Source organism: Pinus tabuliformis, chromosome 7, assembly GCF_031772625.1.
Source record: "Pinus tabuliformis cultivar Carrire ecotype Pingquan chromosome 7, CPIR1, whole genome shotgun sequence".
Classification (NCBI taxonomy): Eukaryota; Viridiplantae; Streptophyta; class Pinopsida; order Pinales; family Pinaceae; genus Pinus; species Pinus tabuliformis.
Window position 1 is genome coordinate 593139002 of NC_142293.1, and position 18281 is coordinate 593157282.

At 43.1% G+C, this 18281-nt stretch overlaps 1 protein-coding gene across 3 annotated transcripts in view; it reads left to right on the forward strand.

Annotated features, from left to right (window-relative positions):
* The window catches only part of SS3 (starch synthase 3), a 549711-nt gene that overhangs the window by 414428 nt on the left and 117002 nt on the right, over positions 1–18281 (forward strand). For all 3 annotated transcript variants that reach the window (XM_089458559.1, XM_089458560.1, XM_089458558.1), the window contains 3 exons: positions 2226–2408; positions 2620–2751; positions 2903–3014. In XM_089458559.1, coding sequence (XP_089314685.1) covers positions 2226–2408; positions 2620–2751; positions 2903–3014 — 427 coding nt within the window. The remainder of the gene's footprint in view (positions 1–2225; positions 2409–2619; positions 2752–2902; positions 3015–18281) is intronic.

Sequence of the window (18281 nt, forward strand, 5' to 3'; positions counted from 1 at the left end):
AACCAGATCTCCAGGAAACCCACAAAGTGGTGCAAATTACTAGTTGACTAGTAAAACACACTGCTGAAAGAAAGGGGAATACTGGCCTAAACACTTCCAGGATCACTCTGAAATCACAGCCATAGATTCCTATCTAAATACCCACAAAAACTGATAAAGGCTTTGGGTTGGTCCCAACTGTCCCCTATGACCCCAAGAAGTGCGAGTTTCCCTATCTGGCCGAAAATGCACCATAGAATGGCAGAGTTGTAAGATGCCCATAATATGACACTGAAAGTCTCCCAAAATCCTGCAAAGATCCCTTTTGGAAAATGCCTAATTTCTCCAACCCAAATTTCCCCGGAAAGAAGCCACTCCCTACTCTTGCACAGACTTGAGCCAGTGAGCTTTGCGCACTATCAAAGTGAGGGGAAATTCATCCCAAATTCTGACCTCAATCATTGCCCTGCAAAATGTTCCAAAATTTCGGCCTCAACTATGAAGAATGTCTGAGGAATAGCTCGAAGTCTCCAACCAAATGTAATTACTTCAAATGACGTGGCATGAACTCCTTTCATGCCTAGGAAACGCGCAAAGCTGAGTAAATCTCCTACCGTAAGCTCAAAGGAAGCCCTGAATTGGACTCCCAAATTACCTCACTAGGGAGACACTCGAAGTTCTCTGAAATGAATGTGGAATTCCGCTTGGAATTCTTGGTGCTAAACAACACTCTAGCGCTTGTGCTAAACAACTCCAAGATAGGATGTAATGTAAAGTGTAATAGTCAAAGATGCCAAATGAGAGCCTCTCCCCCTTATTTTTATTTGTTGGCCCTCTCTCCCATTTGGGTGGCCCCACTCTTCACTAACTCGTACTCGCTTCTTGTGGTGGCCCCCACTCACTAATTTGCACCTCCTCCTCTCTCTTTCTTCCCAAAAGTGCAAATTGCCTCTTCGAGGTTGTGAGACATACTTCTCATATCTCCTTTGCTCCAAGATTTCCTTCCATTGTCAAAGTTGCAAAATTGTGCTATGCTTAGCACTACCCCAAGCTCTGCTAACCTCCTCAAATGAAAAATCAAAATTGGGAGATATTACAGGGGGAAAAACCCAGCGGACCTTTTCCTTAGAGAATCAATGCAACAAGAGATACATCAAAGTCAACTGACCAGCTGGATGACCATCCACCAAGAGCCAAGTCGACCCTCCACAAGATCCAAGACAAGTGTCCTCAATTCTATCCACAAAAGTTTCTGCAACAAGGTCTGCTTCAGATCTCCAAGATGGCCAAAATTTGTCCTGCAACTCTGGCTCAGATTTTGCACTTATGGTACAGAAATTTTGCAGTGTGCCACAGAAGTCGTCCAAAACTCAGTCTCTGATCACTAGAGTGACAGCAAAAGAAATGAATCTCTTCCTTCTTTTTTCGGCTGTGTAGTCCTTGTCTTTCTTCGCTCAGAACAGAAATAGACAAGCTAATTTGAAGTGCACTTGGGAGGAGTTTGAATGAGCTATTTATAGCCTTCGAATCATGTGAATGGGTGTCTCTAATGGGCAGACCGACATATCTCTTGAAGGGCTGACTTGGTCACTTTTGGAGGCAAATACAAATTTCAAATTTTCATTTTTCCTGTTTTGAATAATGTCATGAAGAACATGCCTTATAAAATTTCTCTGTTATATAAAAACAAATAAATATTTTCTTTTCTTGCAAGCATGAAGTGCATGCTTCAAATAATTTTTTCTTTTACAAATATAATTTATATTTTCATCATTACAAGTACAAATGATACATTATGAAGCATGGCATTTCCTTTCTCCAAAATCTCATACTGTATATGATATTTTGTCTTAATATATTGCTGGATAGAATATGATAAGCATGTTTGTTTGGAAATTTTACGTTTGTTACCATTTTGAGAAAATATTATGGTTCTTCTGATGTTGCTTTAATTCCTCTACCTTCCTCCATGCTTCATTGGAAAATCAAAAGTGTGAGGCATTTTAAAGATAAAACCCTTCCAAACATTTGGAACCTGCATTTTTTCTGCTATAGAAAATTCCAAGTTATCACCTTTGAACCCTTATGTATATAGAAGTTTTAGAGCTGCCTTGTATTTCTTGAAACCACATCATGCAGGAGTTTTATTGCACGAACTGAAAAGTTGAAAGCAGCACACATTTTTCCAGTGATCACAACGCATTAGAATTTGAGGCATAAAATATTAGAAATTTCTCCTGTTGCAGATGGCTTATACTAAGGAAAATGTTGTAGAAGGAAAGCGGACTGCAAAGGAGGAGTTACAACGCAGGTTGGGTTTGAAGCAGGATGATCGACCACTGGTAGGAATTATAACTCGCTTGACTGCACAAAAGGGTGTCCATCTGATCAAGCATGGCATTTGGCGCACAATTGATCGCAGTGGTCAGGTAATCCATATCTTGTAGGTTCTATGTTATCTATTGTAAATCAAAAACCAAACAAAAGCACGCACTTTGGGAATAAGGTCAGCACACAGGGAAGTCTAGAGCAATATGCGAAACAATAAATATATCCAACTCCATTGTTCCAACTATTTTTCATTTTCTTCTTCCAAGATTATTTAGGAAATGTGTGATTCTAAAAGAGATTGTGATGCAGATAGTTTTGCTTGGCTCGGCTCCAGATCCACGCATACAAAATGACTTCAATAATTTAGCGAATCAGCTACACAATACGAAGGGTGATATGGCAAGACTTTGCCTCACATATAATGAACCACTTTCACATTTGGTAAGAATTTTGTACATTGTCAATGCTACAATCCATGCCAAAAATAGTAATGCGATTTCTTTATTTTCTTCAATTTGATGGGTACAATAACATATGTATATTGTGATTTTGCAAAGATAGAGCAATGCATCTTATCTTCAATTCATGGTAGATATATGCAGGTGCAGATTTCATTCTCGTTCCGTCCGTGTTTGAACCATGTGGATTAACTCAATTGACAGCAATGCGATATGGAGCTATTCCAATTGTTCGTAAGACTGGAGGTGAGTTATGGGAGTAAAATTTAAGTTCTATACAATATGCCATATAGAATATTGATTATCTGATTGCAAACTTAAGAAATTCACAAGGTCTAACCAGAAAAATTCAAGGTAGCTATTTTAATGGGTTGTAAAATTCTCACTATGAATGGCTGAAAATGCATCCAAAACAAAAGTGATCAATCACATTAGGAAGAATTCTGTTAGGCTATTAATGGTAGTGTTAAATGCAATTCAAAAGTCCCATGCAAACAAAGAGAATTCAACGTAGATGCTGCACAAAGGGTGTCTAAATACCTGTCTTTTCTTTTGATCATGGTCTCGGCACTTTTTGTTGCATGCTCCATGAGTATTCTGCATAGGACAGTGACCTACATAAAAGGTGCAATATGTTGAAATTCGGTAGCTCTGAAGGTTTTCCCCTTGGAAAGGCCCTTGGGGCTTTCTTGTTTGTTTGTTGGGGTTTTACACCCAAGGAAAAGACATTTAATATTTAAAATTAGTTATTGTCGGCTAACAAGACCAAGGGACACACCACTTGGAGTTTCACACCTCTTGGAAAAGTATAAATATGAGGAGTGATCAAGGATTCTTGTGTATGGTGAGAAAGGGCAACAAAGGGAGCCATAGGAATCTAAAGCAAGGAGGTCAGGTTTGTTGAGGTTCTGCTGGTTGGAAGGGCTAGACAAAATCCAAGACAGGAATGGTCCTAGAAGGACATACCTTGTGAACATCCAGATGGGGTATGTGCCTTAAGAGGCAGTGTGGTGTCCCACATAAAACCTCCCAACATTGTGCTCTGATCTATGGAGAGATGGAGCTTGTTAGTTAAGGCCTTGCTATGTTGACAATGCTGGTTGTATATTGATCATAATGATGATGCTTAAGATGGCTTACTAAGCTGACTCTTCTTATGAGAATGATTCAATGAAAGTATTGTCCTTGTACCTGTGGTCATTTATGAATACCTTCCTAGTTAAAAGGGAGTGTTGAATGTAACTAGTTTTGGTCTTCATAAATTATACTTAGTCATGAATTGATGTAATTATTGATGTATTTGTCACAAGAAAAAAAATTAGCTGTCAAAGAAAATTATTAATATTGAAATGGGTTTCTTGCCCATCATGTTGTGGTCCTAGGTCAAAGCACCCATTGAGTGCTCTAGGGGTCTTGTTGACAAGTCAAAAGGTCAAGGTCATGATGTACTAGCCCTTGGAGGGCTCATGTAACAAGAAAGAAAAATAATAAATGTAAATTGTATTGTCTAGAAGCCTCCAAGTGATGAGTCAGCCAACCCTCTTCAAGTCGGCCCAAGGTGGCCCAATTCATCCTCAAGCAAAGCCTATATAAAGGAATTTGCTCTCCTCATTTGTACACACATTCATCAAGTAATATATCTCTGATCCAGCGAGAGAATTAGAGGAGATCTGATCCAGTGAAGAAGGGAAGGAGTGAATTTTTGTGCAAGCCAGTGAAGGAGGAAAGGAAGAAAATTATGTATCTGCTTGTTCACACATGCGAATTTTGAAGGAGGAACTAGGGTCTCGTCTCCTCAGTCTTGTTGTGCATAGATATTCTTTGGGATTTGGCTGGCTCATCACTTGGGGTTTTTGCCTTGGGTCATGGTCTTGGAATTCTTCATTGAACAAATTCTATAAGAAGAGATATTTGTGGGTTTTCCTCTCTAGGAGAGGTTTTGGCCCTGGATAGCAGCCTACATCTGGTGTTCTTGCGTTTGCATTGTGATCTTCTTATTGGCATTTGTCTTGATGATGAACAGAACCAAATAACGATGATAATGTCTGAATATAAATGACAATAAAATGTCAAAGATAAAAGAGAAATCAAATTAAATAAATACCCTAACTGTAGATTTCTCAATAGTACGATGGTCTCCTTCTTGATTCTTGTTTTCCTACAAAAGTAAATGAATTCATTTGAAATGAATTCTCCTCCATTGTTAGACCTGAAGATTTTGATCTTCTTCCTTGTTTGATTCTCCACCAGGGCCTTTAATTTCTTGAACATGTCAAATGCTTGGTCCTTATTCTTCAAGAAGAAAATCCATGTCTTGTGGGAGAAGTCATCCAAAAATATTATGGAGTACAAGTAACCACCAAGAGAGGTCACCGACGGGTCCACACAGATCAAAATGTATAAGTTGAATTATTACATTGGTCTTGCTTCTACTTGAAGGGAATGGTCCCTTCACATGTTTTCCATTGGCACATCCTTGACAAACTCCATCATGATCTACACGAATCTCGAGCATCCCAGAAACCATCTTTCTCACATGAGGCAAGGCTTTGTAGTGAAGGTGTGTGAATCTTCAGTGCCACAGTTCACATTGATGATTACTGTCATGAACCAATACTCGGATTGGTCTTCTATTAACTTCTAAAGGCATTCAATTCTTGATACCAAAGTGAAGGCATCTAAGAAACTGGATTTGTTGAAAACCCCCTCTGTGTCCCAAATCGGGGGAATCAGACACAATTCAATGGGACACGTGTCCTTCGATCGTGTCCGGTCGTGTCTGGAGAACGAGTCCATCGTGTCCCGATTCTAGGACACGTGTCCTTCAATCGTGTCCCACTTGTGTCCGGTCGTGTCCGAGGAACGATTCCATAGTGTCCCGATTCTGGGACACGTGTCCCCTTGAATTATGTGTCGCGCGGCCCATAAAGGCCAGTTTTGGGTCATTTCTCCCTCAGTTTTCTCTATCTCTCTTGTTGTGGGTGTGTGGGAGCGACTAGCAAAGAGTTTGGGAGCATTTTGGAGGCGATTCAAGCAACAGGTAGGTGCATTTTGTTTCTATTTTTTTGCATTTTTATTACGGCAGTTTGCATGTGCATTTTTTTACAAGTTTGTGCATTTTTTCGTTATTTTTTTGTAGAAATCATGGCTCAATCAAGGGCAGCAGGCAAGGGACAAAGGAAGGGGAAGAATATCCCCATTGCAGATGCTCCTTCTGTTCCAATCTCATTAGGGTGTGGAAGTGTTCCCTCAATTGTAAGTGGGGCTACAACAACAATTTCAAATGTTGAGGGAAGAATTAATTTAGAAAGACAACAGGCTCAAGAAAACAAATATCCCTTGTGGAAGTATGTCACAAGATGTTGGAATTTCTAAGTCTAATAGTTAGAAACCTTTCATGTACTTTTATGATTTATTTCTTCCTACTTGTTCTGATTAATTAACAAGTTATTTAACATGTAAATACTGAAAATAAATACAAGTACATGCTGAACACATTACACTCATCAACTGAAGGAAACAAAAACAAGCACACAAGTGACACCGTTGTTTTTGGACCAATGTCCCTAGAAAGACCCAATGTGGGAAAACCAATGCAGCTATCTGAGGGTTTTAATTATTAAGCAGTTTCAAAATACAATCTGGGTGCCAAAACTGACAAACCCAACAAAGAATAATCTCAGCAGTAGTACCTCTCAGTCGAAGACAGATGTTCCAGTTGAAACCCTGGATAAACACTCCGACAACTCCCAGCTCCAATTTGCCCCACGAAAACCCCAACGTCAGCCTCTAGGGACTGCGTCAGCCCTTTCTGGCCCATCGTCACCCTAGCTCGCCCTGCGGAAGCCTCTGGAGGCACTGCGTCAGCCCTTATAGCCTCTACGTCACCCAAGCTGGCTCTCTAAGGCACTGCGTAGCTCTTGGCTACCTCTGTGTGAGCCCTGGCTGGCTCTGCGTCACTCTCTTCCGGCTTCTGCGCTGATCCTCCTGGTACTATCTCTACCCTTCTGCTTTTGTATTCACTGCCCCTCAGCAACTATGATCACTCTTTCGACTTCCTCAGCAAGCCCTACCCCAGAAAATGAAAATCTTGATCAACTCAGTGTGTTTTCCAAGTGACCCTCAAGCCTCCTCTTATACTTTTCTCGTTGACAATTCAAAGACCGAGATTAAGTCCCTAATCAACGGCTAAGATTAGCTCTAGCTTGATCCATGACTTCTAGACCCTTCTAACACAGTTTTTTATTAATTCACATTAATATTTAATTTTCCCTAAGTTTAGACTTAGGGACTACATTAAAAATATTAATTATTTTAATATCTCCCGAACTGTTTAGAATCTGCCCAAACCATTTCTGGGTATTGGAGATCTCATGTGCTTTAGCTTCTCCACCAATTTTCGTGGCTAGAGAACATCTGATGCTACCCCAAATCAAAACTCCCTCTTAGCGAGGACTGTGCTCTACTAATACTCCTCACTAAGCATCACCCTAATCATCTGGCATCGGTCTTGGTGTTGATGCTAGGCCTGCTGCCCAATATCCTTTGCAATGCTGCATCATGTACTGATACCCATGGCCCTGCCATTGCCACTGCTACATCCATACGGCAACCCCTCTCATCATGCTGCATCGTGTTGCCCATAACACTGCCACTGCTAACTGCTGCACTGCAACTCAGTTACTGAGAAGTAAGTAAATGATCCCCCAACTCTGACATCTCTGTCAGACTAGAGATACCCATGATGCTGAAACTCCCTCTGTCGCTGACAAGTGCTCCCTCTCAGACCTCTATGCTACTGCAACAATTCCATGCATCTCGTACTACTGCCTCACGCTGTCTTGGGACTCCTGCACTGTAGCTCCCTCTGTCGCTCCATCTGCATCCGTCTCTACTGACATTCACCAGTACTGCTACTCCTCTTCGAGGCTCCCGTAGCAAGGTATAATCCAAGAGGCTGGGTACCTCGAGGATCTTGCCCCTCGCCGCCTATAGTCCATCTGACTACAGCTCGATGTCTCCCCACTTCCGCTCAAGTGGTGTGTGAGCACTCATGGCACAATCATCATCTGTCTCCACTTCCTTCTCTACCCTTGCTGGCGCAGCCTTGGTCTCGGAAGCCTCTCCCTTGCTCTTTTTCCTCGGACACTGGCTTGCATAGTGACCCAGTTCCCCACAATTGAAGCATTTGACCTTGGAGAGGTCCTTCTTCTTCCATTTCTCCTGCTTTCCCTTAGATGCTAGGGCAGCTTCCTCTTCTTCCTCCTTGATTTTGATCCCCTTGTCGCTGCTTCCCACCTTGCTTAACCTTCTGATCTCTTCTTGGCGAAGAGTCGCCCACATTTCCTCCCAATCTGGAAGGGTTGCCCTGCCCAGTATGCTCTGGACAAACACCTCTCAGTCTTCTAAGATTGCGTTCAGGGTTGTTCTCACCATCAATTCTTGATCTGATGTGGCCCCTATGGAAGTCAGCTGATCCCAGATCTCCTTCAATCGACTGAGGAAGGTGTCTATCTGCTCCCTTTTCTGCATCTGGTATGACCACAACTGATTTTCAAGTATCATCCTTCTCTTCACAGAAGTATGCTGGTACAATTTCTTTAGGGCCTCCCACATCTCATTTGCCGTGTCTTTTTCGGCAATATGTGGTACTACATGGTCCTTGACCTTGTCAAGGATGATGCTCTTGGCCCTCGCCATTGCCTCCTTGTACTTGTCGTTCTCAGCTGGGTCAACTGGGATCACTGTCGTCCTCAAGGCGAAGTGCTTGATACGATTCCTATCTAGAATGGACAAGATTTTGGCCTTCCAGACTACGAAGTTTAAGGCTCTGTCCAGTCTATCTTGGTCTCTTACCCCGTTCACTACCATCTCGCTGCTCCTCTACTTCCCTCGTGGAAGTTCTCTTGGTGTGATTCCCAGTCTGCCTTGATTTCCCTCCTAGAAACCCTTCTGCCAATGTCGAGATGCCCCCACTCCGATCATTAGTGCCGCTGCACCACTGATCCAGATCTCTTGGCTAGAAATCCTCGGTAGCAACTCCCTCCTCCTTGGTCTTGCCCTGTTAGGTATTGTTCTGACTAGAGTACCCCACCAACTTTACTCTGCAACTTACCCATAGCCTCCTAATCCCCAACAAATTGAAGGTTAGAGCTTCTAGGCTCTGCGCAATCCCAGCACTGGCAAAATCCACACCTCCTGGTCATGGGCGTTAATCCTTCCTGACTGAGAAAGATGACTAGGCATTGCGTAGGTCGAGTCTTCTCCCCTCTGCCACTATGCTGATCCTCTTCTCGGCTCAAACTTGATGACGCAAGCACTGCGTCACCCCTTCCTTGTTGCTTCTCTGCTAAGAACAACTTCTGTCACTCGGGACAACTATTTTCTGCTGCTGCTGCTCTGCTCCGCTGATATCCTCAGTTCTTCTATGATCTACAACCACGCTCTGATACCATGTTGGAATTTCTAAGTCTAATTGTTAGAAACCCATCATGTACTTTTTTGATTTATTTCTGCCTACTTGTTCTGATTAATTAACAAGTTATTTACCATGTAAATACTAAAAATAAATACAAGTACATGCTCAACACATTACAGATCATCAACTGAAGGAAACAAAAACAAGCACACAAGTGATAGCGTTGTTTTTGGACCAATGTCCTCGAAAAATTCCAATGTGGGAAAATCAGTGCAACTATTTGAGGGTTTTAATTATTAAGCAGTTTCAGAATACAATTTGGGTGCCAAAACCGGCTCACCCAACAGAGAATAATCTCGGCAGTAGTACCTCTTAGTTAGAGATAGATGTCCTGGCTGAAACCCCAAATAAACACTCCGACAGCTCCCAGCATCAATTTGCCCCACAAAAACCCCAACGTCAACCTCTAGGGACTGCGTCAGCTCTTTCTGGCCCAACGTCTACCTAGTGTCACCCTAGCTCGCCCCGCATCAACGTCTGGAGGCACTGCGCAGCCCTTAGAGCCTTTGTGTCACCCACGCTGGCTCTCTAAGGCACTGCACAACTCCTGGCTGGCTCTGCATCCCTCTCTTTCGGCTTCTGTGCTGATCCTCTTGGTACTATCTTTGCCTCTCTGCTTCTGTCTTCACTGCCCCTAAGTTGCAGCTCTGATCACTCTTTTGACTTCCTCAGCAAACCCTGCCCCAGAAAATCGAAATCTTGATCAACTCGGTGTGTTTTCCAAGTGACCCTTAAGCCTCCTCTTATACTTTTCTCGTTGACAATTCAATGGCCGAGATTAAGTCCCTAATCAATGGCTAAGATTAACTCTGGCTTGATCCATGACTTTTGGACCCTTCTAACACAGTTTTATAGTAATTCACATTAATATGTATTTTCCCTAAGTTTAAACTTAGGGACTCCATTAAAAATATTAATTATTTTAATATCTCCCAAACTGTTTAGAATCTGCCCAAACCATTTATGGGTATTGGAGATCTCATGTGCTTTAGCCTCTCCACCAATCTTTGTGGCTAGAGCACATTCGATGCTACCCCAAATCAACACGAGAGCAAGGGTCGGGCAACAAGTTGAAGGGAGGAGGCAATGTTGCTTGGAAATGCAACTATTGCAACAATCATTTCATGAGAACTTATTACCATGTGAAAGCTCATTTGTTGGCTTTACCAGTTTCTGGAATTGCAGCATGTACACAAATGTCTTTAGCTAAGAGGCAAGAAATGGAAAAAGAGGTCAATGTTGGTATGGCAAAGGTCGCTGCAACATCTAAAAAAACAAGAATAATGATTCACTTCCATTCTCGAGGAAAAGCAACAACAAATTTCCATTTGAGAGTTTTGGTGGGGGACAAGCAGCGAAAGGAAAGGCAGTGCCACTTGGTCCATTGGACAAGATTTTTCAGAAAGAGAAATGGGAAGAGCTTGATCTCACCATTGCATTATTTTTCTATCAAAACTTCATATCCTTTAATGTTGCACACTCACCTTTATTTATTGAGATGTGCTGAGCTCTAACTCAAGGGGCTCCATCAAGGTATGTGCCCCCTGTGTCAGAGAAGCTTAGAACTACATTGTTGACTAAGGCAAAGAAAGAGGTGGACAAAATGCTTGAGCCTATTAAATCAACATGGCCAACATCTGGGGTTAGTATTGTTTTTGATGGATGGACAAATCCAACACGCCACCCACTCATCAACTTCATGGTGTCTTCCTTGAATGGTCCAGTTTTCTTGAAATCAGTGAATACACCTAGACAATACAAGGATGCACAATATATGGGTGAGTTGTTCATTAAAGTTATTGAAGATGTAGGTGTTGATTCTTGTGTGCAAATCATTACAGATAATGCACCTGTTTGCAAGGTTGCTGGCATGATTGTGGAAGCTAAATATCCACAAGTATTTTGGACACCTTGCATTGTCCATTCCTTGAATTTAGCACTTAAATCTATTGCTTTTGATGTGCTTTGGATTGGAAGTATTATTGAAGATGCACGACATATCCGCAACTTTGTACAAAATCATACAAATGCCCTCACAATCTACAAGGAATCACCAATCTATCAAGACCGCTCTTGGAGCCATGGTTATTTCAGAGTTTTAGTCTTTTTGGAGGAAGATAGATCGAGCAACCTCAAAAAGAGTGAAGGACACAATGTTAGATGATGCTTGGTGAGAGAAGGTAGATCTACTTATTAAGATCATGGACCCTATCATTGCTTTGCTACAATTTGAAAATATAGACCAACCCATCCTAGAAGACATTTATGAGGGATGGGATTCCATGATTGAGTCTATGAGGACCATTATTGTACAAAGTGAGTGCCCTAAGTATGAGACATTATCAGAGGCCTTCTTCACCACCATATAGGATATTTTTGTTAGCAAATGGGACAAGAATTGCACACCTTTGCATTGTTTGGCTCACTCATTGAACCCAAAATACTACAACCATGAGTGGCTGAATGGTGGACCTTCCCGTAGATTCCCTCCTCTCATGGATGGTGAAATTTCACAGGGGAGGAAGGATGCGTTGAGATGGATTTTTCAGGATAGAGAATCCCTTGATGAGGTGGAGGATGCCTTTGCAGAGTTTTCCACTGGCACTGGTCGATTTCCATAATATGATGTGATTAGAGATAGGAGAACATGGAAGAAGAGAGCACGAAGAACATGGATCATGATTATTCTATGTTAGCTTCCAAACTGTTAGAAGAAGTTGTTTTCCTGGCGACTTATGCCTCCTCTAAGGTTTGGTATATAGATAGTGGAGCTTCCTGACATATGACAGGAATACGCGAATGTTTTTCGAATTATCAGGAAGAAAGGATGAACTTCCAGATCACCATGGGAAATAAGTCAAAATGTACCCTCATAGGAAGAGGTATTGTAGTCTTTCAAACAGAAGCAGGGGATCGGCTTCGAGCAACCAATGTGTTGCATGTGCCAAGATTGGGGATGAACTTACTCTCTGTATCTCATCTTCAAAACAAGGGCTATGTCGTTTTCTTCATTAAGGAGAAAGTATATGTCAAACATCCGAGTTGGAAAAAGAAGGCCCAGATAGGAGTCAGAAGTAACAGGGTATATAAATTACAGCTAGAATCTCCAATGGCACTGATAGGTAGCAGTGGGGAAAAATATTTGAATGAACTATGGCACAGGAGGATGGGACACTTACACCACGGGGCTCTAAGAATTCTCGAAAGCACTATAATAGGAGTTCCAGAGTTGAGTACCAAATGAGATGATGTATGCAGAGGGTGCACACTAGGCAAGTGCACAAAAGTGACATTTTCCATAAGTAACAATAGGGCTAGGAGTGTTCTAGGATTGATACACTCAGAGATCTGCGGACCCATGTCCACAAAAGCTGTTAGTGGTGCTGAATACTTCGTCACCTTCATTGATGAGAGTCAGAAGTAACAGGTTGTATAAATTACAGCTAGAATCTCCAATGGCACTAATAGGTAGCAGTGGGGAAAAATATTTGAATGAACTATGGCATAGGAGGATGGGACACTTACACCATGGGGCTCTAAGAATTCTCGGAAGAACTGTAACAGGAGTTCCAGAGTTGAGTACCAAATGAGATGATGTATGCAGAGGGTGCGCACTAGGCAAATACACGAAAGTGGCATTTTCCAGAAGTAACAATAGGGCTAAGAGTGTTCTAGGATTGATACACTCAGATATCTGTGGACCCATGTCCATAAAAGCTGTTAGTGGTGCTGAATACTTCGTCACCTTCATTGATGACCATTCTAGAAAGACATGGATCTACTTTCTAAAAATCAAGGATGAGGTTTTTGGTCGATTCAAAGAGTTCAAGGTTCTAGTTGAGAATCTGAGAGGAAAGAGGAAAAAGATATTGTGTTTAGACAATGGTGGAGAATACATCGACAAGGACCTCACTGTTTTTTGTGCAAGGGAAGGCATCAGAAGGGAGTGGACAACTTCCTATAATACGGAGCATAATGGAGTAGCAGAAAGGAAGAACAATACTATTGATGAAGCATCCAAGGCAATGTTGTATGATCAGAATATGCCCAAGTTTCTATGGGTAGAAGCATGCAACACGACCGTTTATGTCTAGAACAAGACTCCTCATAGGGCATTAGGTAAGATTACTCCAGAGAGTGTCTTTACCGGCAAGAAGCCCGAAGTGAGTCATTTCAAGATATTTGGGAGTTTGGCATATTTCCATATACCCGAAGAAAAGAGGAAGAAATTGGATCAGACTACGAAGAAAGGATATCTTGTGGGATACAGCGAGAATCCTAAGGCATATAGAGTCTATCTTTCGGGGAATAGGAAGATTGTGATTCGACGGGATGTAAAGTTGATGGAGGACAAATCTTTTAGGAAATCCCGAGAAATGCCTTCCGAAGAGAAGTCAAAGAATGATCCATTGGTCCAGCGACTTCGACCAACAGAAATTAGCATTTCTCTTAAAGGAAAAAATCCAGAGGTATCACAACAGGTGGAGTCTCAGGAAGAGGAGGAGCAGATAGACATACCCACTACCAGTGGAAAAATGAGCTAGGAACTTCAACAGATACTACGAGACGCAGAGGATTTCGTCGGTGCACCTAGGAACGAGAAAAGGGAGCGTCAGAAGCCAAACAGATACCAAGCCTTGGTGGCTAAGGTTGCAGAACCCTCTAGTTTTCAAGAGGTCGTTCAAAATCAAGTATGGGTAGATGCCATGGTGGAGGAATACAATTCCATAATGGTCAATGATGTCTGGGAAGTGGTACCTAGGCCTCAGGACAAGTCAGTTGTAGGTTCGAGATGGCTCTACAAAGTCAAATACATTGCAAATGGCAGTGTGGAAAAATACAAAGCCAAGTTTTTGGCTAAGGGGTATGCTCAGAAGGAAGGAATAGACTACGAAGAAACCTTTGCCCCAATAGCCAAGTATACTTCTATTAGATCCTTGATATCCCTTGCAGCACAGATGGGGTGGGAGATTCACCAGATGGATGTCAAGGCGACATTCTTAAATGGGGTGATAGAAGAAGAAGTATACATTGAACAACCAGAGGGTTTTGAGACACATGAGAAGAAATCTCATGTATGCAGGTTGAAGAAAGCCTTGTATGGGCTTAAATAGGCACCTAGAGCATGGTACGGTCGAATTGATGGCTACTTGCAGACGATGGGATTCATCAAGAGTGACACAGTTCCTAACCTCTACTATTTGGTTGTAGAGAATGAGCCTCTAATCCTGGTGTTATATGTGGATGATCTTTTTCTGGCAGACTCATCCAGGCTCATCAAAGCTTGCAAGGAGAACCTAGCCACATAATTCTACATGAAGGATTTGGGACGGATGCATTATTTCCAGGGTTGGAAGTTTGGTAGCAGAAGGGTGGAATTTTCCTTGGACAAGGGAGATACGCTACAAAGATTTTGAAAAGCTTCAGAATGCAGGACTGTAGACCTATGGCTACTCCATTGATCACCAACTAGATGAAGATTGATGCATCCGAAGATAAAGAAATTGATCCCACCTTGTACAGGTAGCTCATATGGTCCCTGATGTATCTGGTCAATACCAGGCCAGACATTTGTTACATTGTCAACACCCTTAGTCACTTCATGGTGGAACCAAAGAGGGCACACTCGGCAGTAGCCAAGCATGTTCTCAGATATATACGAGGAACAGTCGAGCATGGACTAATGTACACCCAAGGCAATGACATCAGGCTAAGTGGGTTCACTGACGCAGATTGGGCTGGGAGTTCAGTAGATCGGAAAAGTGTTGAAGTTTCTAAGTCTACCAGTTAGAAACCCTCCATGCACTTTATCTAATTTATTCCTACCTACTTGTTCTGTTACTTAACAATTTATTTACAATGTAAATACTGAAAATAAACACTAGTGCATGCTCAACATATTACATATCAACAACTAAAGGAAACAGAAACAATCACACCAAATGACACTGTTATTTTTGGATCAATGTCCTCGGAAAAACCCAATGTGGGAAAGTCGGTGCAGCTATCTGAGGGTTTTCTTATTAAGCAATATCAGAGTACAATTAGAAGACAAATGTCCTGGCTGAAACCCCGAATAAACCTTCCGGCAGCTCCTCTGCTCCAATCTGCCCCAGAAACCCCAACATCTACCTTTCTGGACTATGTCAGCCCCTCTCTGCCTAGCGCTAGCCCTGCGTCGCCTTGAATGGGTCTGCGCAGCCTCAGGAGGCCCTGCGTCAGCCTTCTGGCCCTCTGCGTCAGCAACGCTGGCCTCTCTAAAGCACTGCGCAACTCCTGGTTGCCTCTGCATGGTCCTGCGTGAGCCCTGGTTGGCTTTGCGTCCCTCTCTCTGGCTACTGCGCTGCTCTTCCGGCACTATCTCTGCCTCTCTGTCTCTCTATACTCAATGCCCCTCAGCTACAACTCCAATCACTGATTGTATCTCTCTTAGCAAACCCCGCTCTAGAGAATAGAATGATTGATCATCTGGTGTGTTCTCCAAGCGACCCTCAAGCCTTCTCTTATACTTTTATTGTTGACATATCAACAGTTGAGATTAAGTCCCTAATCAATGGCTAAGATTAGATCTGACTTGATCCATGTCTTTTGGACCATTCTAACACAGTGTTATATTAATTCACATTAATATTTTAATTTCCCTAAGTTTAGACTTAGGGACTCCATTAAAAATATTAATTATTTTAATATCTCCTAAACTGTTTAGAATCTGTCCAAACCCTTTCTGGGTATTAGAGATCTCATGTGCCCCAACCTCTCCACCAAATTTCGTGGCTAGAGCACATCTGATGCTACCCCAAATCAACACTCCCTCTTAGCGAGGAGTGTGCTTTAGTAATACTCCTCACTGAGTATCACCCAGATCATCCGGCATCGGTCCCTGTGCTCATGCTAGGCCTACTGCCCATCATCCTCTGCACTGTTGCATCCTATACAGCTACCCATGGCTCTGCCACTGCCACTGCTGCATCTGTACAACTCCCTCTGCATTCGTGTTGCTACGGTCCTCTCTCCCAACACTGTATCTACATTGCAACTCCTCTCATCATGATGCATCGTGTTGCACACTGCTGCACTGCAACTTAGTTACTAAGAAGTAACTGATCTCCCAACTCTGACCTCTCTGTTGGGCTAGAGACCCTCCTGACGCTGAAGCTCCCTCTGCCACTGACAAGTGCTCCCTCTCTGACCTCTGCGTTGCTGCAACAACTCCCTGCATCTCACACCGTTGCACCCCTCTCTGTGCCATCCTGCACTGGTGCAACACTCCTGTGCCTCTCGCACTGCTGCATCCTGCTAACCTCGCGCTATCTCGGGACTCTTGCACTGTAGCTCTCTCTGCTGCTCCATCCGCATGCATCTCTACCCACATCAGCCAATCCTGCTACTCCTCTTCGGGGCTCCCGTAGCAAGGTCTAATCTAAGAGGTTGGGTACCTCGAGGATCCTGCCCCTCATCACTTGTAGTTCGCCTGGCTACAGCTCGATGTCTCCCCACTTCCGCTCAAGTGGTGCATGTGCACTCATGGCATAGTCATCATCTATCAACACTTCCTTCTCTGCCCTTGTTGGTGCTGCCTTAGTCTCGGAAGATTCTCCCTTACTCTTCTTCCTTGGACACTGGGTCGCATAATGACCCAGCTCCCCGCAGTGGAAGCACTTGATCTTGGAGAGATCCTTCTTCTTCCACTTTTTCTGCTTTTCCTCAGATGCTAGGGCAACATCTTCCTCCTCCTGTTTGACTTTGATCCCCTTACTACTGCTTCCCGCCTTTGACTGCGGTCCGATCTCTTCTTGGTGAAGAGCCGCCCACATCTCATCCCAAGGTGGAAGTGTCCTTCTGCCCAGTATACTCTGGACAAATACCTCCTAGTCTTCTGAGACATCATTCAGGTCTATCCTCACCATCAATTCCTGATTCGGCGTGGATTCTATAGTAGTCAACTGATCTCACATCTCATTTAGTCCTCTGACGGAGGGGTCGATCTGTTCTCCCTTCTGCATCTGGTATGATCGCAACTGATTTTCTAGTAACATCCTTCTCTACACAGAAGTATGCTGGTGCAATTTCTTGAGGGCCTCCCACATCTCATATGCTGTTTCCTTCTCAACAATGTGTGGTACTACATGGCCTTTGACCCCGTCAAGGATGATGCTCTTAGCCCTTGCCATTGCCTCCTCGTACTTGTCGTTATCATTTGGGTCGACTGGGATAGCTATAATCTTCAAGGCGAAGTGCTGACATGATTTCTGTCAAGTACAGATAAGATTCTGGCCTTCCAGACTGTGAAGTTCGACGCTCCTTCCAGCCTGTCCTGATCTCTTACTCCGTGTAGTGCCATGATACTCTTCTACTTATCTCCTGGAAGTTCTCAATCTGACTCCCTCTGTGTCTCGATTTCCCTCCTAGAAATCTTCCTGTCGATGTCAAGATGCCCCCTACTCTGATCATCTGTGCAACTGCACCACTGATCCGGGTTTCTCAGCTAGAAACCCTCGATAGCAACTCCCTCCTCTTGGCCTTGCCCTGTCAGGTATTGTTCTAACTACAGTACCTCACCAGCTCTACTCTGCAATGTTCCCACAGCCTTCTAAACCCCAACAACCTGAAGGTGAGAGCTCCTAGGCTCTGCGCAATCCTGGCACCACTAACCCAGCCTCCTCATCCAATTGTGTCAGCCCTCCTAGCTTCTGCACTACCTCTTCTTGGCTCACCCTTGATGACGCAGGCACTGTGTCACCCTTCCTTTATTGCTGCTCTGCTAAAACAACTTTTGTCACGTCGGGACAGCTGCTTTCTACTGTTATTGCTCTACTCGACTGATGTCCTCAGTTCTCCTGTGATCTGCAATCACCCTTTGATACCATGTTGAAGTTTCTAAGTCTACCAGTTAGAAACCCTCCATGCATGTTATCTGATTTATTCCTACCTACTTGTTATGTTACCTAACAAGTTATTTACAATGTAAATATTGAAAATAAACACTAGTCCATGCTCAACATATTACAGATCAGTAACTGAAGGCAACAGAAACA